The sequence below is a fragment of the Gobio gobio genome, assembly GCF_949357685.1.
Source record: "Gobio gobio genome assembly, chromosome: 17".
Classification (NCBI taxonomy): Eukaryota; Metazoa; Chordata; class Actinopteri; order Cypriniformes; family Gobionidae; genus Gobio; species Gobio gobio.
Window position 1 is genome coordinate 16,027,890 of NC_137110.1, and position 27,820 is coordinate 16,055,709.

Below are 27,820 nucleotides of genomic sequence, written 5' to 3' on the forward strand. Positions count from 1 at the left end.
AGGCTCTACAGTCAGACCTCTGAAGGTCAGATCTGGACATCCAGCACAGCTTTCTTAAATGTCACCCTCACTTTTTTTATCAAACATCAGCTTATTCCTCCTCTCCTGCTGAGGAGTCTTTCTAAAAGCCCAAAATCACTGCTGTGGGGGCCTTCTTTAGGCAAGAGCGCGAAGTGATGTAGATAAAAGACTATTCATTATTGGCATTATGGTTTATATTTATACACAAATTTGATAAAAAATACAGTAAAAACTGTAACTTTGTGGAAAAAAAAATATTTTGCAATTTAAAATGCCCTCATGTAACCACTGCAAAATATTAATTGGCTGACAACAGTCCATAATGTCACAAGCTGAGTGCCCGTGAGTATAAAAGGGCGCCTGTATTACACTAAAAAAAAATAATAATAATTTGTTTTTAGCGTGTGATAACAGACGAGTTATGGAGAAAACAAGCAGCAAATGCTTTAGAAATTGCATGCCTCCGTGTCCTCTTTCTATGACACCTGAGGACAATCTTTACGTTGTTTGCTTGGGAGCGGAGCATGTGTGGTGAGGAAGCCTCTTCTCGAGGGATAAGGGACAAGTGTCTGCACCCTGCGATTCGGGTCCCACTGTTGCCAAGTTGGCCCGGAGACTTAAATTGTGGGGACAGCAAATTTAGCTGGCTGAGGAATTCAAAAAGGTTTTTCGCTTTCTTAATCCTCGATTGCTGACTCGAGCATTCTGCTTGATCAGGAAGCCCATTTGTTGGCATCTTCCAAACTAGCAGAGCGCATGTTACTGGTGCCATCTAGCTCTGAGTTGCTGGATGTTGTGGGAAAGGGCGAAGAGAGCGAGAAACAGGAAGTTGCTCATGGTAGACTCAATGAGCGATTCTTGGCGGGCCATGATCGTCCCTCCCCTGTAAGCCTTCCATTTTTCCTGGATCATCACACTGAGGTGAGGAGATCCTTTAAGAAACCATATTAAACAATCCTTTTCCCATTTCCGAATATGTAAATGTGGAAGGATTATTCAAGCAGGGATATGTGAAGACTAGACTAGAAATCTCTTGCAGAGTAAGGCATCCTCGTTGAAGACTCCGGTCTAAACAGTTACAGACCACCTTGCAGTTGGATAGTAAGGTGCGGGTCAGGCTGGTGGTGCACACAATGACTGTTCTGCAGGCATATGTGCTGAGAGATTTGGATCAAGGGCAGGAATTGTCTCCTGAAGTGGGCGCTGAGCTACGCCACACCATAGACTTGGCCTTCCGTGCCACCAAACAAACAGCCGCTGCTATCATTTCAGTTAATTTTGCCTTCCATTGCCACCAATTCTCCTGGCCCATCTTCAGACAGCTGGAGGCAGGGTCAGAAGGCAAGCGCCAGCAGAAGAGGAGAGACCAGGCCTGATGCCAAGAGGAAGAGACACTACCTCAGGGAGACGATTGATAGAAAGTGATTGGAAAAATAAGTGAAGGGCACTGGGGCACAAGAGGTTAAGCGTCAGGATCAGAAGCTGGACTGATGATGGAAGTGACGTGTTTTGCAATAATTGTGACCCGTTATCTGATCCAGTGCAATACTTGATGTTAAGCACTGTTGAGGTAATGGTTAAGAAGGATGGTCGCAGTGAGATGGTGCACCTCTTCTTGTTCCAGTTGCCTTTTTTTTAACTGGAGTAAACTTCTTCAGTAGTTCTAGAGGGTGGATTTACAAAGGTATTGAGTAGGTTTTGTTTTTAAGAATAAATGTCTCTCTGTCACTCTAAGAGTAGTAAAAAGAAAGTTATGCATGCTGGCACATTCATGCATTCGGTGAGGGGCTGGAGAGCGGTCGCTCTCTGAGAATATCCAGTTCCCTTCGCCTGCTCACTCTAGACAGGTGCCACCTTAGGATTGATGCAGGGTGAATGGAGCTATGTGGGAAGTAGAGAATCCCTCTAATTTGTTTACCTCCCTCCCCAACTACTGTTGAGTCTTGAAGTATGGATATCACTCCCCTTTTGGTTGGGTGCTTTTTAGGCCTCTTTAGTATGATCCATGTTGAGAGTTGAGGTAGATTGCCTGTGGGCTGTCCCTTCTTGTTATTTTCACATAAAATAGTTTAACGGCAAACTAGTTATAACGGGTCTTGTGAGAACTGTCAACTCAAGTCAGGGTATGAGCTTATCTCCTCCAGTGTTTTAAAGTAGTGTCTAAGCTCCCCTGCAGCTGCTTTTGGGTATAGAGTTTAGTCAATGAGAGTTAATAAGCAAAATACAATATGTCTTTCTCTTTTTTGCCTACCATCCTGAATGATGATAGAGATGTAGGCTCCTCCTTGGTTTGGGGTCAATACTGAAGGTTGTAGCTTGGGCATTATGGAGTTGGGCTACATTTAACGAGTTATGGGCTACATCAAACAAAAAAACAGCTACCAATACTTGTCTATGCTGGGGCCCTAATGAACAAGGTTTTGGCATGCATGCATGCACCCTTTGGTAGGCTGCGCCCTAAGAGCCTCTCAGGTAGTATTGTTAAGGTGATTGCGAGGCATACTTCAACCCAGCCGAGCATTTTTTCCTTAGCACCCGGGGATATTGGGAGTAGCGTCACTACATAGCTTTTTGCAAGTCACATAGGATGCGCCCTTGGGGTTGACGCGCTCTTGACTCCAGCCGAGTTCCGTAGAGTCATTTAATGGTATGCCTAATGTGTTTGTGCAAATTCACAGCTTAGTCAGGCAGGCACCCATTCAGCATGGCATAGTCTGTATTTATTCTCCATACCGCCAACACAGTATCTAAGTTTCACTTCGAAAGGGAACATCTCCAGGTTGCATATGCAACCAATGGTACTTTTCCACTGTATGGTACGGCTCGGTATGGCTCACTTTAGCGCTTTTCCACTGCATGGTACAGCTCAGTACGGTTAACTTTTTGGCACTTTTCCACTGCACGGTATGGCTAGGTATGGCTCAGTATGACTTGCTTAAATAGTACCACCTCGGTTGAGGTTCCAAACGTGCCGTACCAATACTAAAATGTGACATGTAAACACTGCATATCACTGATTGGTCCGAGAGAAATCGTACTAACTGCAGTGGAAAAACAAACCGAGGCAAAGCGAGCCTAGCCATGCCGAACCGAGTTGTATCACGCAGCGGAAAAGCGAAGCAGGCCGAGCCCGAGTCGAACGTAGCGAGCCGTACCATGCAGTGGAAAAACACCACAAGTTCCCTGAGAAGGGCGAACAAGACGCTGCTTCTCATTGCCATGCCTCAGGCTTGCCTGCACGTCTTCTTCTGACAAAAGAGTTGATGATGAGTAATATAGGCACCCTTTTATACTCACAGGCTTTCCAATGAATATTGCAGTTTGGTAAAACACATGCTTCAGACACCGGTCATGCGTTCCCCATAGTGCCAAAACTAAGACGCAGCATCTTGTTCCCTTCTCAGGGAACCTGGTTGCATACACAACCTGGGACGATCCTTCAGAACTGATTCTAATATGCTGATTTGATGCTCAAGAAACATTTATTCTTATTATCAATGTCGAAAACAGTTGTGCTGCTTAATATTTTTGTATAAAGCTTGTATAAAGCTTCAGCATTCCTTGATGAATAAAAAGTTCAAAAGAACAGCATTTATTTTAAATAATTTTTGTAACAATTTAGTCTTTAATGTCACTTTTGATAAATTAAATGTATTTATTTATAGTTTATTTAATATGGACAGATACAGTAAACATAGTTTATCTTCTTTAAGCAATCTCATGCCAGCATCATAGTGTTTATAGCCAAAGGCTAATTCGCAACACCTGTCCCTAGAAGGGCTTTTTGTATTAAGATATTACACTAAATGTAAATGAAAAAGAGAGAAACAGTACATTGAATACAAAAAAGATCAACAAAGGTAAAAAAAAAAATAATAAAAATAATAAAAAGTTTTTTGAACTTTTTTTGAAAGTTTAATAGTTTAAGTTTAAAGTCCATTTAATATGTCCTTGCTGAATAAAAGTATTAATTTCATTCAAAATATTACTGACCAAACTTTTGAACGGTAGTATATGTTTGTATGTAGTGTATCTATGTGTTCTGAATTCTTTACAGCAATTCAATGAAAATATTTCTTTCCAGTGAGCTGTTAACTGCTGTGACCAGATCATAAAATCTGTGAGTTGAACTCGAGAATGGATCTTTCCAATTTGATCCAGTTTAGGTGTTGTGAACTGGATCAAATGGTTCATTGAAAAGACTTGTTTTCAAATCAGGCATCGCTACTTCTCTAATGAGTTTGACATAGCATATAGACTTGATTGGACTATTTTAATCGTGGCTTTCCATCTCTTTTGAGTTTGAAAGCTCTACTCCTTTAAGCCAAGATGAATACTAAAGTAAATGGGGTTGCTAGAAGCAACTCAGATCCTTTTGTCCACTGGGATGGTGACCGATTACCTCTGCCCACCTGAACATACTGGATATATGCAGGATTTTTAAAGCTGTAACCACTTCTTCTCTTCAATCTAAAGCAATTATACTAATTGTGAAGAAAAATCCTTGAAAGCATTATAGCTTCTGCAGATGAACATTTGTCCAATGTCTCACTGACTGAGAACAGAAGATTACTGTGATAAACTAAATTACATTTCACTTCAAAACTGCCTCAAAATCACTTGCACATACTCTTGAGTAAATCAAGTTCAATCCACTGTCTGAACCGCATCTTTATTATACTGTTGCTTTATTAATGAATCTCTTCTGCTGGCCCTGCAGAGGCCATTGTTTAATGTTTAGAATTAGATCTCTGTTAACCCTGACTGTATTTTACTATTTCACCTTTAATTAGAAGTTTACGACCTTCAAAGTGGTTCATTACCTGGGCTTTCTCCAGACAGATAGTTAGGAGCTTCATTCTTACACTGACAATCTTGTTTAAAATCTCCTGACTCTAACAATATCTTCTCCTCACCTTTCTCCACCACAGAAAAAAGACCCACTGGCGCTCTCCAAAAAGCCAAACAATGCCTGTTCATCCGGAGTTAACTTCACCCCCAACATCACAAAGGATGCGGCCATCTCCACCATCTCCAACAGCACCACAGTTCAGTTGAAGAGCGCTGAGGCCAAACCCGCAATGGACCCCAAAAAGACCTACAACAGCGTCAGCAAAATTGACAAGATGTCCCGGATAGTGTTCCCGGTCCTCTTTGGGACTTTTAACTTGGTCTACTGGGCCACATACCTCAACAGGGAACCGGTGATTAAAGGTGCCGTTTAACCCACACAAAATACCGATGCCCCCGCAACATTCCCTTCACAGCCTCTTTTTCTTCTCCACTTCAGTATTCAGCGACAAGCTAACCTTGCAAAAAATGACGACGAGCACTCATTTACTGCACATCCCACTACGCTTACCTATAAGAGGAGAGCTCTTGTTGCATTTCCCTCCTGATATCATAAATTGCATGGGAATATAATTGCCATATTTGCCTTGACTTCTTGTTTTATATTTCCCTGGATTCCACTGGTTATCGCATTCATCTTACAATGAAACGAGTGCCATACAAGCTACCATTTCCTTCATGAAAAGTTTCCAAAGGACCTGGACAAAACAATTAATGCATTTGGCATCAACATTTATCACAGAATAAAAATGATTTATGAAAAGAAGTACAGCAAGGCCAAATGCTATGCAAAAAACGTTTTTCTACTATGTCGTAATGGGTAATTGCTTATAATGAAACCCGTGCTTTGTATTAATGGACTTGAGGCTTCTCTTCTTTATGTTTAATAGCTTTAGCATCAGTTGTGTAAGGCAGACAGATGCTATGCTAAGTTTTAGCCATGCTAAAAATGTTGCCTTCAGAGGGATTACTTCATACGAGTGCTCTGGAATGTCCCGCAATTACTGATTTCACTTTCCTTTGTCATTTTTTTCTACGCTTTTTTGAAGTAGCTAAATAGAATTGTGCACCTTGGGCAGATTTTCACACGTTAGACCATACTATTCTGCAAGGTGAACAAGGGACTTTTGAATCATTTGTACATAGCTTGTGTATGCTTTGCTTTTAATGTAGATGCGGCTTAACATTAGAGAGGAAGAGCTGAAAACGGTTCTGCTGCTACTCTAATGTGCAGCCAACGCGACACGAACGGGAGCTAGCTTGCCGATGGGGGAAACGCAGATTGTATTGTGAAATATTGTAGGCTTTGACAGAATATGCCATTTATTTACAGTTAATAGTTTTTAACTTGGCTTTTCATGCTGTTTAGGCCATTTTCTTACTTTTCTCTGTGTTGTAAATTGGTCAGTGGGTTTTGACTTCGGAACGAGTCAGCAAAAGCCTTAAATGTTTTTGCGCCCCCAAGACTAATGTGAAATGATCAGGGAAAAAGTTCTGAAAACAAAACGAAAGAAACATTTACAAAGAACAATTAATTTTTTTTGTTCAGATACTAAAAACGTAACGGCAGGAAATGAGACGGTCAGACAAACAGTAGAAAGGTGGAACCTGCTGTTGTCAAGCATGTTAAAATGGAAATGTCACCATAATGTCATCTCTGGCCTTCAACTGAAATGCATGGCTACTTACTTGGGGAATTACACGGAGGAGAGAACAGTGACCTTGTAACTGCGAACATGTGACTCGGGAAGATTCGGTTTTTATCCTGTAATCATTCTATTCTGAACTTGTTACATGGACGTGAGATGGCACAAAGAACAAGTGACCCAATGGATGATGTGTAGCTCATTAAGAGGCCAACTACAAGAGCCATTAAGCTCAGCTTCCTCTGTATGCCACCCAGGCCTATAGGAGAATGAATCATGAAAAGAGTTCAAGTGAGTCAGTAATGTGCCCTTTTACAACAATGGATGTTTCCAGAAATGTACAGCTGTTCCTCAAAGCATACATGTCTGAAGCAATAAATTCTGCCTGATATGTTTCTTGACCAAGTGCTGTGATTACTTCTGTCCAAAGACATTTCTTAATTGCCATCTTTAGAATTAACCTGACCTAGTATTTTAGTGACCCCCAAGGAAATGTTCCCCCTTCCCACATAGATGAGCTCAGTTAAAGGAACGAAGATCAACAAGGACTTTATTTACATCCAAAATAATATGTTGCTTGTTTTTGTTTGCTTGACGCTGGACCTTGTGCCATGAGATTGTAGGGGTTTTATGTTTATTGGGTTCATGGCTGCTGTTCGCAGGATCACGGCAATAAGACTGTCCACATGAAGCTTAGCATGATATTTTCCTAATGGAACAGTTGCTGCAGAAACCACTGTAACTGGAAGAAGGATTCTTCCTGGGATTACTCCTGGGATTATACAAAACACACACACACACACACACACACACACACACACACACACACACACACACACACGTGCGAGCAAACACGGATGCACACATCAAGACCAGAGTTCCTGGAGCAGGGAGGATGCGGAATCCTTCCTCTGGTCCTGTGTGCCGGCAACATCTGGCCCACATCTGTTAGAGAAGGATTTAGCTTCACTTAAGTTGCTTTCTCCATCCAGTGCTCCTATACATGGTAGCAAATTAAAATAGCACCAATGCAACCAAGTGACTGCATTTTTGCATTGACAGCGCTATACACTAGCATATTGCTGGACGCTGGCAGCTGTGCTCATTGTGTGATGACCTGTACATAGAATATACAAATTAAATGTGTGTATTCTACACATGTACATTTTTTTTGTCACCATTTTAAAGCAAGCTTTATGAATGTTAAACCATGCTGTTGCTACACGGATGTTTATTTGACATGTCACGCTCTTGTTGAGGGCTCGCAGAAAGACTTTACTTCATTTTATTACATGTAAGGCAAGCGTAAGCCACTCCAATATACTGAACTCATCCCTCACACAATAATGCACAGCATGCCAATGGACTTTAAACCTTTAATCCCCTGAGTGGCGGAGTGAGAGCTTGGGATCCTATTCCTGGTGCCGGACCGGAATTCCGCTAGCGTAGAGTTTAGAAGCTGTCATTACAGATTTATGTTTGTATCGTGGATAGATACCCAGTTGCTTTCATTTTATTATTAAGAAGGGGGAAACGACATAGATTGCATATCCTAAAGCTGAAAATGCATTTTCTTATCAAAAAGGGTTTGGTTATGTCACTATTTTGATTTAATCTATTGTGCAGAGATGACAGCTGAAAACCATTTAAAGTGGCAGTGGCATGATTGTTAACATGGAATACTTTTGAAAGTGACAGAGAACACATTGAGCATCCACAATTTAAGCATAGAAATGCCAAAACTGGCAATGCTTTAAATATTCAAAACAGCCTTGCATTGTTATAGTCTTTGTTTCCATCCATTTAACATCAATCATTTTCCTACTTGATTGTATTCATTTGACTTGTACAGGGTTTTGTTGTGCATTCGTTTCCTTGAATTCAAAGAGGTCTAATAAGTGCACTTTTTTTTCCACTAGAAGGTCTGGCACTACTTTGATTGTTACGTTTTCCATTCTAGTGAGTTTTCTTTGGGTTAGCTGCACTCCTTTTTTTTGTTCTTCCACTGTGTTTGGTTTAGTATGTACTGTGGTAAACTGTGTGCTGCACTTCCAATCTGCATTACTGTAATCAGCCACAAGAGGATACTCTATCATGCATTTGAACCGGCCGAGTTCATGCTCTCACTAACCCAAAAAGGGAGACACCATACCCGTCATAAGAACTTGAAAACAACGCGAATGAGTTTTACGTGTTATGAAAGCTGAAGCGTGTCATTTATTATAGGTTAAAATACTTTATCCTATATTCAGAGATAATTACCGGTATAAGAAATCCATTTTAGGCTAATAATTGTGATGCTACCAAACATTCGCCGACAAGCACAACCAATGGCGTGTGTTTGGGGCGGGACGATCTGTTTGCTGACCAATGGCAATGATTTAGGAAACCTGTTTGACGCTAGTAAAGCAAAAACTAAAAAACTTCAGCTTTCGTTATTTATTTATTAATATTGTCTTATTTCTTTGTCAAAACGACAAAATACTTAAATAATCAAAAGTAGATTCGCCTTTGGCGGTTTTTAAGCGTACTGAGATACTGAACTTTCTAGAGAGAAGTCAGGAGAAAAAAAATCTCACAACAGGCAGAGCAAAGCCAGAGAGAAAGGGGCTTGTTTTTTTCCAAAGTGCGTGGGCGGCTGGGAGCTGCCTGTGGTGATAAATGTCGGCGCTGTCTCTCAAATATTATACTGCATATGTGCACCTGCTCATACAGACACAACAATGCGAAGACAAAGTACGGATAGACATTTCTCCAGCTTTAAAGGTTAAATTAGCAGCAGTAGTTATGTATATCAGAGTCAGATAGTAAAATAAATAAATAAAGAAATGACATTTCACAGGCAATAAGGCACTCATATTTATACCAGAAACGTCAGAATGCAATGAATAATACCCTGTGGTAATTAATTCGACTCCAAATTGGATGATGACATTTTCTTCACCCTCAATCTTGCTCTATTATCGGGTTAATCGCACTGCGATCAATGCACGTGCCAAGTAATTGCAGCAATTATGCGCCAATTTTCATTTCGAACACAGTCCGCGCGGTAATCGTTTACCTAGCTGATAGCGATACTGTAAACAGCCGCTTCTTAACGTCTCTCCTCGAAGCGTTCTGACGTTGAACGTTTCAGATGTACCCGAAGAGGATCTCAAGTTCCGCGGAAGCGTCTGGGAAAGCAGACTTTGTTTTTATGACGTAATTTGGAGAAACTAACGGATGCGTTAGAGGTTTGAACGTGTGTCCACTTTGGAAGTTTGCGCTCTGCCTCTGCGCGAACGTCAGTATGTGTATCTGCTGGTGCAATCTAAGGCAGCGCAACTTCAAGGAGCAGGAGGGGCTCTTCTATTATTTGATCTCGTTAATTGCCAATGTAAGTGAACTTTAAGCACCGGACACTAAGCCGAGGAGGTCTTCCCGTTCCCGTTGGACTGTCTATAACCTAGACCACTCGCCACTGTTTTTAATTGAGCCTGGAAGAAAAGGCTGCAGCTCTGTCACTATTTTTTTCCCCTTCTTAGAAGAGTCTCCGTGCAGTGTGGCACATTCAACACGGAGTCAATCTCACCTAAAACATGTCCACCAAATTGTTCCTCTACTTCTTACTTCTGTCAGTGTTTCGTGCATGGTAAGTGGCGTTGCTACCCTCTTTGTCTTGACATGAATTAATTGTTCATAAGGATAATGTTTATCCGTTGCAGATTTCTTATGCATAGTCTATCGGCTGATGCCATATAATGTGATGCACGCGCTGAGCACCTAAGTTTAACAAGTCTTTTGATTTGTGTGCGTTTGTTTCATTCTTCGCATAGGTCTTTTTTTTGTCAGCGTTTTTGTAAGACTCAACTCTACTGTCATGTCTTCAAAACAGCATCTCTGTTGTGGGTGTAAACTGTGCGATCGGTTTTTAGGTGGGTTTCCTGATAGCATAGCAAATGACGCTTTTAAAATAATTTGTACTACCGTCGTACGTTATTTAGCTGGAGAGATAACGCCTGTGAGCGTCGTTACTTCCAAAGGCGCTGAACTAAGTGTGTCCAAAAGTTTGTCTTCCTAACCCAAAAATAGCGTGAAAATGGAAAACGTGGATATTGATTGCCATTTTGTCGAGGTGCTGAAAGTTAATAAAAAGTTCTGAAACGAATTATAGATATTATGGTAGGAACTGGCTCAAATTGTGATGAATAATTTGCACGCGATGTGTGCATCATGCATCTTGCAATATGTGTCCATGTGTCTGTTATGGTACAGACAAGGCTTCTGGAGTAGCCCTTTGTTAACATTAATTATTTATTGTGTATTTCTAGAAATGTATGGATTCTTCGATCAGTTTACCTATTAATAGTGTCAAACTGGTCATTTTATTTCTAAATCCATTTCTCTTTCTATCTTTTGTTTAATCTCTACTGACACAACACTAACGAAAACACCTAATATGTATTATGAATATTTTCTAGTAATAATAATTAAGCCAATTAACTCGCCAAGTGTATGTTGTATTTATTTAAACTTGGAAAATATCTTTCATAATGAAGAATATATTGCCTCTTTATTGCAATTAGTTTCTTAAACTTGTCAAAGTAGGCCTTCAGAAAGTAGTCATGTAGATATACACAGTATATTTGGTAGTACAATGGTTTGCAATGATCCAAATCTATTAATATAATTTAATTAGCCCTCTCGTCTCTGTTAAAATGTGGAAAACAGATGAATGTCCATTTTAAGTAGGATGTAATGGACTTATGTGTTGTTAATGCTGTTAATAATATTCATTTACTTGGATGCTTTTGGCAAACATGCCGTATAGAATACTACTTACTGTACATGTGAGTAAAGTTCTACTGAGTGCTTTGGGAAACCCAGCCTTTAACTGTCATTTTTATACGAGTGCAACTGTGAAATGGTTTCTACATCCATTGTCTGATTGCTAACCAGTCCAAAAAACTAGAAAGCTTTGTCTGAAAATGGTGACTAATGTCCATCAGTTATTCCACATTTCTGAAGGCCTAACTGTTCAATACTGACAGATATTCTTTTAGTTAAATGCATTAATGCTAATGTTAAACAGTGACCCCAATGGTGATGCCTTTTCTTTCGTTTCTTTAGTTCTCAAACAGTCGCTTCTGAGGATGACGAGTACGACGACGTTACTGTGAATCAAATGTTAGCCCCCAAAACCCACGAGACAGACGCAACGCAAATACTAAACAACTTACTAAAGGAGTATGACAAAAAGCTGCGCCCGGATATTGGAGGTGAGTGGTTCTGCAGATGTGAGCATTGAGAAGACTGTGGAGCTGCGTTGAGCTGTCCATGGTGCTGAAATCAGTTCGGCTTTGCGGCATCCAGACTCCATTTACAGGCATCATATGCAAACAAATATATATCATACGTAAATTGAATTTGCTTTAAAGTCCGACTGTTGTGTTTACCCCGACAATTCATGCATTTGCAAACTGGTGAAGTGCATTCGCTTTGTACTGTGGAGTGGAGAATACACCCGCGAATTACACTAAGCGACACGATTTTCCTTATACTAGTAAGAATAAAAATGTCAAATGTATTCACTGTTTGAGAATCATTGAGAGTGCGCAACAGCTAGACTGCTGGTTTATTGTTTTACATTAAGTAATTGAATTCCTGGAGCAGTGGAATATTTTCTACTTATGTATACAGGAATTTCATTTTTAACCATACAGCACTCTTAATAGCCTCATGGACTGCTTTACAATCCACTTCTGCATGTAATCTCACATATTTGCTTGTTTTCATGTGTTTCAAGAGTTATATTAGCTTACTGAGTGCTTCTATGAGAGCAGGATTCCTCTGACAGGAAATTTCAGGCATTCCGTCAGAATAATATGAAATTGTCATTTCACTCAGGCTAACAACACATCTCAGGGTTGAGATTGATGCTATTTTCTTGTAAATGCAACTAAATAGAGTGCCATGAGAGGAAATCACAATCTGCAATTCAAGCAGCGCATTCTGTACTCGATCTGAGATGTCACCGCAGAACATCACAACCGCTCTTGACACATCTGTCAGGTCTGTTATTGGTTTTGTGGCATCGTTGTGATATATTGCATTCTATTGGATTCGAAGCATTTTAGAAAGCCTATCCCTGCAAAAAAATGGTACCGTTTCTACGTGTTTTTGGTTTCTCTCCAATGAGAAGAACAACCTCCATGTTTGATGGATGACAGTCTCCAAATTATATTTCTTATACTACCGTCTGGTTTTTAAGAGGAAGAGTGTTTATGTGCTCTCTTACACACACACACCACACCTACAACAACCCACACAAATCAAGCATATTGCCTCAGAGCCACCTTGCTGTGAAATAGCTTTTGTTTTTCCCCTTTGTAGCTCGGTCTTTCTAGAAAGAACTGTTCTGCTATATAATAATCAAGGATGCCACTGAATGGCTGTGATACTATGTATGAAGACAGCTACATGAGACACTGCTAAGGAAGTAAAACGATTCCAGTTGACATTGAAGTCCATAAAAACTGAGAAGCTTAGATGGTGATGGGCACGTCTCAGATCTGTCAACTCAAGTGCAGAGTGGGTCAATGAAAGGGGCTTTAATACACTTTCTACAACTGGACCTTCTGTTTCAACACACACACACACACACACACACACACAGAGAGAGAGAGAGAGGGAGAAGACTCTTTTGTTCATTCTCTCTCTCTCTCTCTCCACTTTAGACGGTTTGTTCAGAGTCAAAAATATCATTTTCTTGTTGTTTTTTTTTATCAGAATTTGTGGCTAGAAAACAGAAAGAGCTCTTGAACCTGAGTTTCATTTGAAGTACAAGAATAGAGTGCAAATAATAGAATCCTCTTGTCCATAATTGTTTATCCACCAGCGTTTCAGTATTAAGATAGCGTGTTATGCTGTCCAGCTTCGTGTTTATTGAATCAGCGGGCCTGCAAATTAGCATTACTGCAAATAGCACTATTACAGATGATTTATGAAGTATTAAAAACAAACAACTCCTCGGGAACTTCTGGTACCTTTATAACATCAGCACTAGTTGAAAACTTTTCCCGATTCTTGTTGGACACAGCCTGATATTAACACGAAAATGATCTTCTTTGTGCATAAATCCCAAGATTGTTTAGTAAACCCGCCTCGACGAGAGATGATGCATATTGATTGTGTTTTCACTATGGAAAAACCGTGCAGATGATTTTATTGCAGAAACTTAAATGCAGTTTGTTTTCCCTTTTGTCCTCTATAAAATGTCTACCGATGCTGCGTTTTATTTGTCAAATGCGCACCAACATAGTATTGTGAAATATGCTAACAATGAAAGATTACAGGATAAAGAGCCTCATTTGGAGCTTTGCTGGTACATTGCAGACTACTGTAGAGTATTTTCCGAAATCCCCTTGTACTGAAAACAGTGTGTTGTACATTGTTATTGTCATAATATTACATTTTACTGTGGTTGTACAAAGCACTCTCAGGTTATTTTTCTATTCTGTTCTTATTATGCCTGTTACGATAAGAGGAGCTTCTGTAAGCACTTGCCACTGCCAATTTCCTGATTCTCCATGATGTTGTCCTCAAACTCGTCTACAAGATTTGATTTGATTATGGGACCGGTACATTATCCTGAATGCCTGTGATTAATAGTGCATTAACGTCACTGTTAAACATGTCAGTGTTTTATGGAGCTTGTCAACGGATGGTTGTCCATCTGTGGAAGTGAATTAGCTGGAAGGGTGGAAGTTGGGTGCAGGGAACCTGTTGCTTCGAGCTTGTTTTTATCAGCTTTGTGTTTTCATTAGAGTCCATTTTGTCAGTGAATTGACCAGTGGTTCACTGACTACTGGGTATTAGCATCGGATGGCACTCTTCCCTCTTTAGCATTCATTTGTTGTTTTTTTGCTTCTTAAGTCGGCCAATGTTCACGGTGCCATCTGTGCTAAGCTCAATCATCTAGTTACAAGGTTGTCTTTTAAAAGGGTCACATGGCTACTTCTCTTAGTGTACTGCATTCTAAAAGCATGAAAACGACTGGTGCATTAAAGCTAATATGCAGTGCAATTAGAGAGAGGGCAGATGCTTTTTTCAGCAAGGAATTCAACCGTAATAGACTAAATCACGCTGCCATGTTTTGGAAAAGATGGCTGCATATTAAACAGTTTGTTACTAACAAGCTAATTAGCTGTTTTGTGACATGTTGTATACATGCTATCATAAACAAATATACTGTCTTTAGGAGTGTTTTATAGATTATATGATACAATTAAAGGAACACTTCACCCCCAATTTTTTTATTTATTTACTCACCCTAATATTTATAGCAACGACAATGTCATGGGTTTGATTCCCAGGGAATGCCTGAACTGATCAAATGTATTCCTTAAATGCAATGTAAGTCACTTTTGTATAAAAGTGTCTGCCAAAAGCATAACATTTTTATATATTATGTTATTGTTATGTTATTATGTTCTATATTGTTGAATTTATAAAAAAGCATTTTCATAGCTCCATTACAGCACCATTAAAGGCACAAAATGTCATTTTCGCAGCTAGAAGTTGCTTATTCAAAGCAAAGGCATAGCTTGATGACGCCTTGATTTCGCAGAATCATGGGAGTTGTTGTCTTCACCTCTACAGCCGGTGGAAAAGATTCTCGATCAGAAATCATATTCATGGATGAGCTAATGTATTAAAGATTTATTAATGTTACTGTAATATGAAGCAGGGTGGGGCTGAAAGCCGCTGGAGCGGAACGAGGCCGCTGGAGCGATTGCTAATGAGAGACAAGTGCGACACACGGCTCGAGAGCAGGGGAGCTTTTATTATGCCTCAGACGACTGCTTCTGCTTCTTCCGGTCATGCGTATGTGGAGTAACGCAGCGCTGTTTCATCATATTAGATACATTTGATGGGGACATTTGATACATTTGGTATGTTCAAAGTTATGTTATAATGCTACTCTGTGTGTTTGCTCCGTGGCTTCTATGAGACACTTGTTGCACACTGCCGTAAGCTACATGATACTCGCGGTAAATCGAGAAAATTTTCTGTCTATGAATGTATCCAACAGTTGCTCATCTGTTTAATGAAACGCATAATATATTGAAGCGTCTTTGGTGTTTCCATGGTTTCTACAAAATAAAACAATAGGCGATGCACGGACATGGTCCGTGTCCTTGTTAAAATCGCTTATTTCTCTGGATTTAAACATTCTTGGAAACATTTGGGATAATATAAGTACACAAGTCGTCAAGTCAACTTTATTTATATAGCGCTTTTAACAATGCAGATTGTTTCAAAGCAGCTTCATAGTGTTAAACAGGAAAATAATGCAACAGAGTTTTATTCAGCCGTATAGCCGTTCTGGAGGAAAACGGTGATGTCATCAGTTCATTTCAATTATCATACAGTGACAATGTGGGCTTTAGATCAGTAATTAGATCAGTAATTTAGTTTATATGGTTAATTTAGTTTAATAATTAGATTTATTTGGATATTTAGTTGAAAAATTGAGTATCCCCAACTGAGCAAGCCAAGCCAGAGGTGACAGTGGCAAGGAAACCAAAACCCCATCAGGTGACCTAATGGAGAAAAGTAAACCTTGGGAGAAACCAGGCTCAGTCGGGGTGCCAGTTCTCCTCTGGCCAATTAACAAACAGCGTATGATTATTATTCTGACAACTTTACAGGTCAGAGGTCATAATAGATCGGAATATTCAAAAGATCGGAGTCATCACGCCGGAGACGGGTTTATTGAGCATGATGTGTCGATTAAACAATTATTAAATAGGAATAATCAAAATATCAGAGTTATCATGCCGGAGACGGGTTTATTGAGGATGCCGTGTTGATGAGGCAATTTCAGGGGAGTCTAATTGACACGGTCTCTGCAGACACTTCAGGGTCATGCGTTGGTCTTGTCTGGACTGGATACGGATACGGCCCAGATCCGGCTGACTGCATTAGACCTCGGGATAAAACAGAGAGACTAACATTAGCGTAGAAGCCATTCTTCCGATGATGTAACAAGTGCATCAGGTGTTATGGGAAGTGTTCCTGGAAAAATTACAAAATATTTAATATTGTTATAGTTGTTTTTAGATATTTTAATCCAAATATGAAGTGGTTAATGCAACTTGTGAGTTATATTTTAAATCTTCTGAAGTAATACAATAGCTTTGTGTTAGGAACAGACCTAACAATGCTGGGTATGCAATTCTTTATTCATTGATGATCGAAACCATAGTTCCAACGAACGTTTGCAAACAGCATCGCAAAGTTGCGTGGTTGGAACGACAGCTCTTGACCTGTGGTTAGAAGCATAGTTTCTTGTTTGCATAACATTTGGACTTAATAAATTCCTATCTTGAGCAAAATAAGCAAGCTGACATTCAGTACAACCTATATCTTTTATTTAGAATACATACAAATGTCATTTACGTCTTTTAGTTTGTCAAGAGATTTAAAGCACGGTTTTTAAAGAGTGCGCATGTGCGTACGTGCTCTAGTACGTAAGAACGAGCCAATGATTGAATCTGGAAATTAAGCTAAATAACTGAGAATTAGTCCTCAGATGCCATGTTCATCATTTATCGCAAAAAAAATCTAGGATTAATTCAACCTTAAACGGATGAATTAAAAGAAGTTATTACTCCACCACCTGCCTGACATCATTAACCAACGTGGTTGAACGACAAATTTGCGACAATTCAGTTTCGGGAAATAGTCGTCTGTAGCTAGTTGATTTCTTCAACGATGCCTCGTACTATTAGCCTGACAAGCCAGACCAACATCAAGATGTTGGGTCTGGGAACACACCATTGGCAGGGCTCAATTCGAGGGACGGGATAAACAGTTGTCTTTTCAAATTCCCTCTGCACGCAATAGGATAGCGCTACAACCAACCAGAGCAACGAAGAAGGTGAAGCGGAGCTAGTTGATAGATTAAACTTTCGCCGTATCCAGTCGGCAAAACTCTGAACACATCTTCCTTTCTTAAAGAGCACCTATCATGGCATTTAAAATGTTCCAAATATTGTTTTAGAAGTCCCCAACAACAGTTTTGCAATCATGCAATGACAAAAAAGACTTTAGTTTTCTTATAATATGCATTTATTTTTACCTGTTTTGACAGCGATTCTCAAATGATTCCTTTAGTGATTCACTTTTCAAAACCCCGCCTTTACGTGACGCTAATCTGCGGTGATTGGTCCGATGACCCAATCAGTTGTGATTGGTATAGTCTGTGCAGATATTTTCGGAAACGGAACGCCCATCAAAGTCTTATAGTGACAGTAATTTGTTAATATGTGTCAGGAGTTATGAATATGAAAACCGCGTCTGTACCGTTTGATTGTAATATGAGCCTCAGCTGATCTCATTCATAAAAAAAACTCCTCTATTCTCCTCACGAAGACTCGCGACAAATCAACATCCCTCAGGGCTTTTAGTTCAAAAGTGTGCAGATGAGGAGACATATGGATAGATTCTCATATGTCTGTGTCAAATTTCTAAACAGAGGAGTATTTTTTATTCAATACTTCCTCAAAATGCGCAGATATAGCCTAATCATGAGCAATTGAGTCTCTTATGTGTTGTTTTCAATTCATACTGGCAGACGGAGGGCGCTCTGTGCACATGTAGTCCATGTACAGACAGACGAAGAAGAAACATGTGCCATAATAGAAGTCCATAATAAAAGCTTCCTGAGATCGCGAAACATACATTTGACGACTAATAAACACTCAATCGCGACGATGTATGGTTTGTCTTCAAGCCACTTAGTCTTTTAATGCTCATCCTTGGGCAGATGAAAAAAGTATGCTTTTGAGTCGCACTACAGAACACAGTGTCTCGTCGCCATGATGTTTTCTAGTTTTCACTGGCGTCGTGGAGAGCAATAAGTGGGCGTATCGTATTCAAATAACTTGACAAGTTGACGTCATCTAGTCAGAGAAAAAGCTTCGGTCTTCTAACGATTCTTAAAAATGACTCAGAGTCGACTCTTACTTTTGAAAGAAAATAACTATATATACGGTGCACTGTCATATTTCAAACTATGCAGGATGTTTTTGTTCACTTAGATCTATGTTACACACTACATGAAAGGTAAATTTCAAAATTCCATGATAGGTGCTCTTTAAGAATGACTTCAGTGCCATTCTTTGTTCTTTTCTCAAAGAAAAGCTTATCTCCAAGTCTTCCAGAGTCACGGCCAAAGCCGATTCGAAAGGCCGCTGTTCGCCAGCTTCTTTGTTTACAAGTAGCACGCGGAACCGCGGCAACTCTGCCGTCATTATGTTAAGCCCGCCCACTGAGTCTATACACGATGTGATTGGCCTGACCAGAGTTTGGGTTTTCCAGCTCACACGCCAACGGAGAGTTTCAAGACTACCCTGGCTGCAAATTAGATTTGCTGCTGCTAGGTTGCATCTATATTTCTAGGCTATCGTACTATGGTAGTTAAGCAGTGAGTTACGTCATCGTACGGGAACGTTTTTTTCACCCCTGAGCGGTTTAATCCAACATTTTCTGAAGAGATGTGATCGGTTTATACAATGAACAGATTGAATTTAGTCTTTTATTCACATGTTTGTCATTAACACAAACATTTGCATTAAATATTCATTAACACACATCAGTTATGGTAAACAGCAGCTCAAGCATGTTTGTTTGATGTGCGAGAACCAATGAGGTTCATTCTTGTGTGTTACGCATCACCTTTGAGCTCCCACAAGAGGTTTGTTCTCAAGCAGATTCGGTTGAGCTTCTGTTTATGTTCGCTGATCAATGTTTATGTGAATAAAAGCCTAAATTCAATCTGTTCATCATATAAAGCAATCGAGTCTCTCCCGAAAATTTTGACTAAACTGCTCAATTAAAATGGATTAGTTTTACGATCTCTTCATGAACTTTTTGACACATCAAAGTGTCAGTTGTGTAGCTGAGGGACAAAGCTTTCAGATTTCATCAGGATCTTAATTTGTGTTCCAAAGATGAATGAAAGTCTTGAGGGTTTGGAACGACATGAGGGTGAGTAATTAATGACAGAATTGTAATTTTTGGGTGAACTAACCCCTTTAAACAAACTGTTCCCAAATATGACTGATTAATTAATGAATTGAGTTTGTTTGACTGACTCAATGATCCACTTGACTGGAAGGGAAGACTGTCAGTGATTTATTTGTTTGGTGTTTGAACTGCATTTTATTTTCTCACTCAAAGCCATTGTATAGCTTTAGAAGTTACTTCATAACTCTTATAGGCTGCTTTAATTGCGCTTTTGATTAGCCGAACTGTAAAAAGTATCAATTTGTCATAACAGATTTTTCTTTTTTGATGAACTGCTCCTTTAAATGAGATGTCTAAACAGATCTCCAGGCACGTGCATCTGCGCGTGGTGTGTATGCACTTTTGGTATTGACACCGCAACTGTCGCAGCAGTAGCAGTGTCACAGTGGCCCAATTGTGTCAGCTCTCTTTTGGGCTGAGCTGTAGGGGAAACCCTTAAAAGTGGGTCAGCCTCCCTCTTCACTTTGCCTTTCATGTGCATTGAGCCTCTCTCAGCCGGGCGACATCATTACCAGGGTAAAGGAAAGACTGGGTAAGAGGGATCAGGGCATTAAACGCATGTGACACATGCGCATTGGAATTCAGGAAGCGAATCCTGGCCCATCCATGAGAGTTTCCTTTATACGTAGGATGGCGTATGGTGAGTGGCAGACGTGCTAGAACAATCTGCTCTGTCTGCTGCATAAATAGAGGTAAAAAGAATCGCTTCACTTTGGATAAGCCCCATGACCAACCCCCTGGAGGAACACTCATTATAAAGTGCTAGTTTGTGTTAGCCCAGATTCATCCATGCAGCAGAGAGATGGAGAGAGCTGGGGGCGTGGTGGAGGTGGTGTGGGAAAGCGGGGGGAGGCGGGCTGGTCATTACTATGTTGTGATTTTTATCGTGGTGAGAGACAGTGTGAGGTGAGAACGAAGTAATGATCTAGAAACAAAGAGCCAGAATGTGGGAGGGAGGAAGAGAAAGAGAGGTACTGTACACAAGCCCTCAGGCAAAAGAGTGTTGGTGTGGGAAAATCTATGCGCATGTATATGTAGAAGTGAGAGTGTATAAAGCTGACTTCTGTAAAGCACATGCCTCCACCTGTAGACCCTTCTTGCCATCAGTGAAAGCAACTTTTGTTTTATCATCAGCCACTAAAAAAACATGTAAGCAGTTTTTTTGTGTGTGCCAGAATGAGTGTGCAAAAGTAGCACCATAAAAAGATTTTATTCTCACAGGGACAAGCCCAAGTGCACCAGAAACGAATCCCTCACTCTCTTCTCTTGTTTTTCCCCTCATACTTTTTCTTTTCTCTTTCATAAGGCTTGATGTCAAGGCTTGTGTATCAGCAACAGTCCATTTTCCACACAGTCCTGGTACTAATCCTACTAATCACTCTGCCACTGTACATCTTCTCTGTACATCTTTGTGACATGTTTGCGACATGTAATGCACGTGAAGCAGCTCGCAGTGTAGCCCTATATGTACTAGTGTAACCCCCCGCCCCCTTTTTTGAGAGGTGTCCCTAGTGATCTACCAGTGTGGTGTTGGCTACATTTGCCTACATACCAGTGCATGCGTGCCACTAAACTAAGAATTTGTTTTGGGCCTGCATGGCTTAACGCTAGAGGGCTATTCTATGTGTGCCTGGGCCTGCTTTGCCGAATGGCTATATGTGTGCCTTAGCCAATATGGCTCAAACATACCTAATCAGAATGTGCACTATGTGAGGTTTAACAAATGATGTGATAATGTGTACACCGATAAAAGTATCCAACATTAGCATAAACCGTTGTTCGTTCTGTAGTTGTGAGATAGTGGGCCCTATTTTAACGGTGGTCCGAAGGGCATGGCGCAAGTGCACTTAGAGTGTGTCCGAATCCACTTTTGCTAGTTTAAAGGATTAGTTCACTTCAAACTGAAAATGTCCTGATATTTTACTCACCCCCATCTCATCCTAGATGTTCATGTCTTTCTTTCTTCAGTTGAAAAGAAATTTTTTTTGAGGAAAACATTCCAGGATTTTTCTCCCCATCATAGACATTCCAAAATGTTGAAGGTCCAAATCAATGCAGTTTCAAAGGGCTTCAGAGGCTCTGCGCGATCCCAGACGAGGAATAGGGTCTAGCGAAACGATCTGTCATTTTCCAAAAATGACAAAAAAAAAAGAATATACTTTTTAACCTAAATTCCTCATCTTACGCTGCTCTGCGACATGTCAAGGATTGCGCAATCACGTCGGAAAGGTCACAGTAGATGTAGGTGGAAGTACTGCCCCAAGCGACTGTACGAGGACTAATACAAACGCCTTTTACCAAAAACACTCCATCTTCAACTTCAAAATCGTCCAACATTGTTGCTTTACCTTTATTTTGCTAAAGGTTGTTTGTATTAGTCTTCGCATGTGCACTTTGTAAACATGGGGGCGGTACTTCTGCCTACATCTACCGTGACCTTTCCGCAAGATTGCACAATCCTTGGCACGTCGCAGAGCAGCGCAAGATGAGCAATATAGGTTAAAAAGTGTATTCATTTTAATTAAAAAAAAAATATCTTGGATGAGATGGGGGTGAGTAAAATATCAGGGGGTGTATTACAGAAACTTTCTATCTTATCATATCTTAAGTTAAGACCTAAGTTAATTCAGGATTTTTCACAATTTCGTATTACAGAAGCAAATCTTAACTTGATTTAGGATTCTTATCCTATTTTACAAAATCTCATTTTATTTGTAGTTAGGAAATCTTAAACTGCTCCATCGAGTTCGGTAATCAACTGTCAGGTCTGTTACCAAGCAACAAACAACGCAAACTGCTTTTGAGGTAAACCTAAAATCAAAATGGAGAAACAACGGCGTGCTTTTAATTTCAGTGCAGCAGAGATTGAAATTTTGATAAGCTCCGTTGAATAGTTAAAGCCTGTTTTATAAATTGCCTTTTGCAAAAAAAACCCTAAGGCGTTATTCACTTGAAGATGACCTGTAATACTCCGTGAAGGCTAGTTGGCCTCTGTAATGTTGGTCGCAATTCGTCAACTAACTGCAAAATCATGTGTCGTGGGAGTCTTTTATCATCAAAGCGCAGCACATCTTCTGTCCTCCAAAAGTCTCTCCACCATCAAACGTCGCTGCTCTTCGTCTTGTATAATCAATAAATGTAACTCCAATCTCGAAAAAGGCTTTTTGTACGGTGATTTTTACCGTTGGATTTCAAAAAGGTTTGAAGTTAGGACATCGGTGGGGTTGTCCTAAAGTTAAGACAGCTTTTAGGATTTTTTCTCGAGTTAAGATGCTTCTGTAATACCAGTTTCCTATCCATAGTTAAGATAAGATTATTCACTTAAGAAATGTCATTCTGTAATAGCTTTTGCCCTAAATGAGGTCCTAACTGAAATTGACATGGTTACCAAACAGATAAGATCGGATTCTAAAGTTAAGATGTTTCTGTAATACGGCCCCAGGACATTTTCAGTTTGAAGTGAACTAATCCTTTAACGACGGGAAAAACGGGCACATGGTCTAAAATGGTTCCTATTCTCTTAATGAGTCATGGGTGTGTTTTGGGGGCGTAACGTGTAAACCAATCAGAGTCTCATCTCCCATTCCCTTTAAAAGCCAGTTGCACTTGATTGCTATTTACATGGTGGAATTTGCGAGTGAAAAGACTGAACACTTCTTCAGAGAGGAATCCTTTTATTTTTAATATTTAAAAATGTTTGTGTGCTGCTGCATGTGTGTAATAAGCAAAGTGTACGTGCGTTGTGGACCCGCGCCTATAGGCGCATATTACTAACGTGCTCTTTAAATAAAATAAAAAAATATTGCGGCATTGACTTTGGACCAGGTTTCATTTGGTCAATGGCGCAGTCGTTTTCAGTTGCCTCAAAATAGCAGCGTGCCAACAATGCACCAGAACACCTCGTTTTCAAACCAGCACACCCATGGGCGCACAAATGGGCGCGAATGCATTTGCTATTTAAACAACATGGCGCTGGACGTGAAAGTGATAACTGCGTCGGGCTGAAACTAGCAAAAAACCCTTGCGCTGCGCCTGGCACCGCATTGTGCCGGGTGTTTGATAGGGCCTAATTCTGCCGGAAATACAGCTGCTCGCATACTTCCGTATTGTAAATAAGGTGAATACATTTTATTTGCATATTAAATTATAATGTTCACATTATACATTATCAACTCGTTAGCCAACACATGAGTAATCTCAACTCAATTTAGCAAGACATTACTTACTTCACCGCAACATCTGCTACGGTGCTGTTGCTGTTGCTGTCGACTATGCCATAATAACAGTCCCGCTGCTTGTGAGGCGTGTGTTCCGCTATTCTTATTAACAATCGCTCCAGCGGCCTTGCTCAGATCCCACAACACTTGGTCCTGCTCTGCTTCATACTACGGTAACATTAATAATCGCATCCATGAACATGATTTCTGCCCGAATCCTATCCCGATTATTTTCCACCGGCTGTGAGGTGAAGACCACATGTCCCAAGATTCTGCGCTCAAACGTGGCGTCATCAAACTATGCCTTTGTTTTGATTAGGCGACCTCTAGTGGACGGAAAAGTTACATAGTGCAGCTTTAAATGCAGCCCTAAAAGCACTACAAAATCCTACCAACCCCAAACTTAAATTTTTTATATTAATATTTTAAGGGGCATCCAGAAACATATTGAGTAAAAGTTTATAATACTTAAAAGTACTTGCAAATAATTTGCATATTCGTTTATAGTTAATTAACTTTTATAAACTGTAGTTAAAGGTGGGGTAGGTAAGAATGATCTAAAACACTTTTGTCCAAATTTGTTTAAACTTTCTTTATATGTCAATACATAATTAAAATTTAAGTACTCTGAAAAAGAGAGTATAAAAATCGAGTGACTCTAGACTTTTTAATCTGCAATAAACACCGCTCATTATTTTCGTTCGGGCCGAAACAAGTGATTGGCTTGGGCGACTGTCACTCTCTCTCGCTACCATGGCTACCACCGCTTTTGCTCCAGGATCTGCCCACATGCGCACACCCCAGTGTTGCCAAGTCGGGCTACTTCAAACACTGTTGCTGCGGGCTGTTTTTCATGTCCGCGGGTTGAAGCGACCCCAATTATGTGATATTTTGCCCCGGGATTTGCGAATTTTAGCAGGCAGCCCTACCAAAAAGACACATATTTTACCCCCCAAACGCGATTTTTACCGGAGAAACACGATTGGGCTTGTTTTGGGCTAGTTTTGTGTAGCAATTGGGCTGATTTTGTTGTGAAAACCTGGCAACCCTGGCGCACCCGTTTGATTTGAGTTCAAGAGGCTGTATTTCTGCTGGACAGGTAATCTTTCATTTTGATTATACATTTTTTTGGTTTATGTTTTCATGAAGCATGTCTCACTAGCACACGTAGCTGCCTAATATAGCTAACATAACATTACTTAGCATAAAGTTACAATGTTATACACTTAGCGAACCATTAGTAGAGATGATAAATACTCAATATGCCTAGCTCAAGTTGATCGCTGTCGTGTTGAATTTCGCAAAATGTAACTTTAGATAACAAAATGCATGTGTAAAAGCTAGTACACCGCATCCAGGAACTTTTTTTAGAACTAAGTTAGCTTTAGCTACTACCCTCTGTCTAAACTATTTTACCATGTTCACCGGGAACTTTACCTGCACGTTTATTTCGGCCCTTGGTTTGTTTTTATATACTCTACCAATGTTTATGTTGATGTTTTTATCTTGTATCTGTGTGTCGTAGACACTGTGTTGTGTGTGTATTATAAACTTTACCAGTATCGTTATTCTAGCTTGATAGTGAGTACTAAAAGACATCTTATTTGTTTATATTCATAATGATAAAGTTAGATTTTTTATCACATGCGATTCTGACATGATGTCACTACATGCGCTCCTTCTTCTCCGCTTGTCTCAGGTAAATAATGCGCCTTTCAGCTGACGGTCGGCGTGGCGCGTTCATGTGTTTTGGGGGCGTGGCTTTGGAAAGAGCCCAGAAGGGAGAAGGTGGAGTGAATGGAAATAATGAGCTGTCTTTAAAACAGTCGTGAGAGGTCTACAGACACTCAATTTTTATACTTTCTTTTTCTGAGTACTTGCATTTTAATTATGTATTTATAGATAAAGAAAGTTTAAACAAATTTGGAAAAAAAGTTTTTTAACCAAATCCTACCTACCCTACCTTTTAATACATTAATATACAAATAGTTCTTCATTCATTGTTGTTTATTTATTTATCTTTAAAGGTCCCCTTCTTCGCGATTCCATTGTTCAAACTTTAGTTAGTGTGTAATGTTGCTGTTAGAGCATAAATAATACCTGTAAAATTATAAAGCTCAAAGTTCAATGCCAAGCGAGATATTTTATGTAACAGAAGTTCCCTTTCAAAGCCTACAGCGAACGGCTGGCTTGGACTACATCCTGGTACTTCCTTCTTTAATTACGTCAGTAGAGCAGTAGAACAGACTAACCTCCGCCCACAAAGAAACGCGAAAAAGGGGGCGCGGTCTTGTTGCTGTCCCACGTGGAGAAGCGGACGGTCGCGTGGAGAAAAGGAACTGTTGCGTTGAGTGTGTTTATCGCCATGTCATCGAGACGCTGTTATTTTCATCCAGGAGTCAAATCACCTTTGTTTGGCTTTCCCAGGGATGCTGTAGAGATTATTGAACGCATACATCTCTCCGTTAAGAGGCGTGACCTTTCCAACGTGCGCTAAGCTGCTGTAAAATTACAACACAGGAACCGCTTTCACGTGCGCTAAGCTGTGGTCGAATCACAGCACAGGAACCGCTTGCACAATCAGAACTCGTTACGTGTTTCTGAAGGAGGGACTTCATAGCACAAGGAAATCACCAGCCGTTTTTAGGACAGTGGAAACAGCGGTATACAGATAAGTAAATAGTGTGAAAAATACTGTGTTTTTTTACACGCGAAACATGAACACATGTTATATTGCACACTGTAAACACAATCAAAGCTTCAAAAAAACACGAAGAACGGGACCTTTAAGCACTTAATTAATGTAATTTTCTCATTTTCCATGACCTAATCTAAAATGAGAACTATTTACTGTTAATACGTTAACAAAGCTCTTTACATATGAGCTAATTAAATAATAACACTTTGTTAGTTAAAGTGACAATGAATAAAGAACTCACTATTTGTATATAGTATATTAATACATTAACTACAGTTATAAACTATTAATTAAACTATTTACAGATGATTTGTAAATACTTTATTAGTATTACATTTTAACCCACATAGTGTATCCCCAGGACCCTTCTGATTCCCAGCTCTTTTCAACAGCATACTAACAGGACATGGCTTAATGTGCTGCCATTAACTTTGTTCAGTCTTTTACTGTTCCCTCTCTCTTTGACTCTGTGTCTTTTGTGTATATGTTTATTTAATGAGCTGTGTTCCACAGAAACTCATTCATCTCTCTGCACGTCCTGTTCTAGGGTCTGTGGAAGCGACGATAAACACTAAATGCATACAGTATGATATAACTGTGACAAATTGGAATCATGAAACTGGTTTAGTATTGCACAAAATTTGAAGTGGAATGTTCTTACTGACCCAAGAGAGCTTGCATATGCAATTGCTAGTTTCCCAGGAAGAAATGAATGATGTTGCAGGCTACCTTAATATTCAAAAATTGAACAAATGCAAGGAAATGATTCTGACATTTTCCATCCCACTTGAGGGCATCTTGGTCTTTAAGAGTAGAAAAGTAGCTTCCTTTCAGACATTTCTGAACAATATCCGTAGTATGTGCAGCTGCCGGAAGGACAGACACATAAGCAACGTTTCAATAATTCAACTTATCATCATTAAGGTCTGATTTGCGTACTTCATGCTCAAAATAAACATAGCTAAGGGAATTGAATTATTAACAATCTTTAGATATTTGGAGGAACAGAAAGAGGCTTTCCATCACAATAATATGGGTTGTTCTATACTTTAGACCTTATATAAGTCAATCAAGGTTAACTGGGTAGCCAAAAGTGCAGTTAAAGGGATAGTTCACCCAAAAATAATATAATAATAATATTTACTCACCCTTATCATACACCCGGCGCAATGCAATGCATTCCGACCCAGTTATCATGTATCATACACTGCATGAAAACACTGAAATCCGGCACTATCCGGGCATGGTATACTCCTGTGTAATTTGATGTTTACCGGATGTATGTGGGAAAAAGCGGATCAGAGTAACACGGA

At 39.9% G+C, this 27,820-nt stretch overlaps 2 protein-coding genes across 3 annotated transcripts in view; both read left to right on the forward strand.

The window, feature by feature from the left end:
- The window catches only part of gabra5 (gamma-aminobutyric acid type A receptor subunit alpha5), a gene marked incomplete at its 5' end in the record, with an annotated part of 45,356 nt that extends 38,438 nt beyond the window's left edge, over positions 1 to 6,918 (forward strand). Inside the window, one exon of the mRNA XM_079840549.1 lies at positions 4,953 to 6,918. Within this exon, the coding sequence (XP_079696675.1) occupies positions 4,953 to 5,246 (294 nt within the window). The 3' untranslated portion in view covers positions 5,247 to 6,918. The remainder of the gene's footprint in view (positions 1 to 4,952) is intronic.
- Positions 6,919 to 9,870: 2,952 nt separating this feature from the next.
- The window catches only part of gabrg3 (gamma-aminobutyric acid type A receptor subunit gamma3), a gene marked incomplete at its 5' end in the record, with an annotated part of 197,196 nt that continues 179,246 nt past the window's right edge, over positions 9,871 to 27,820 (forward strand). Inside the window, 2 exons of one of the 2 annotated variants that reach the window (XM_079840551.1) lie at positions 9,871 to 10,149; positions 11,628 to 11,776. In XM_079840551.1, coding sequence (XP_079696677.1) covers positions 10,097 to 10,149; positions 11,628 to 11,776 — 202 coding nt within the window. The remainder of the gene's footprint in view (positions 10,150 to 11,627; positions 11,777 to 27,820) is intronic. The other variant, XM_079840550.1, reaches the window with a different exon arrangement.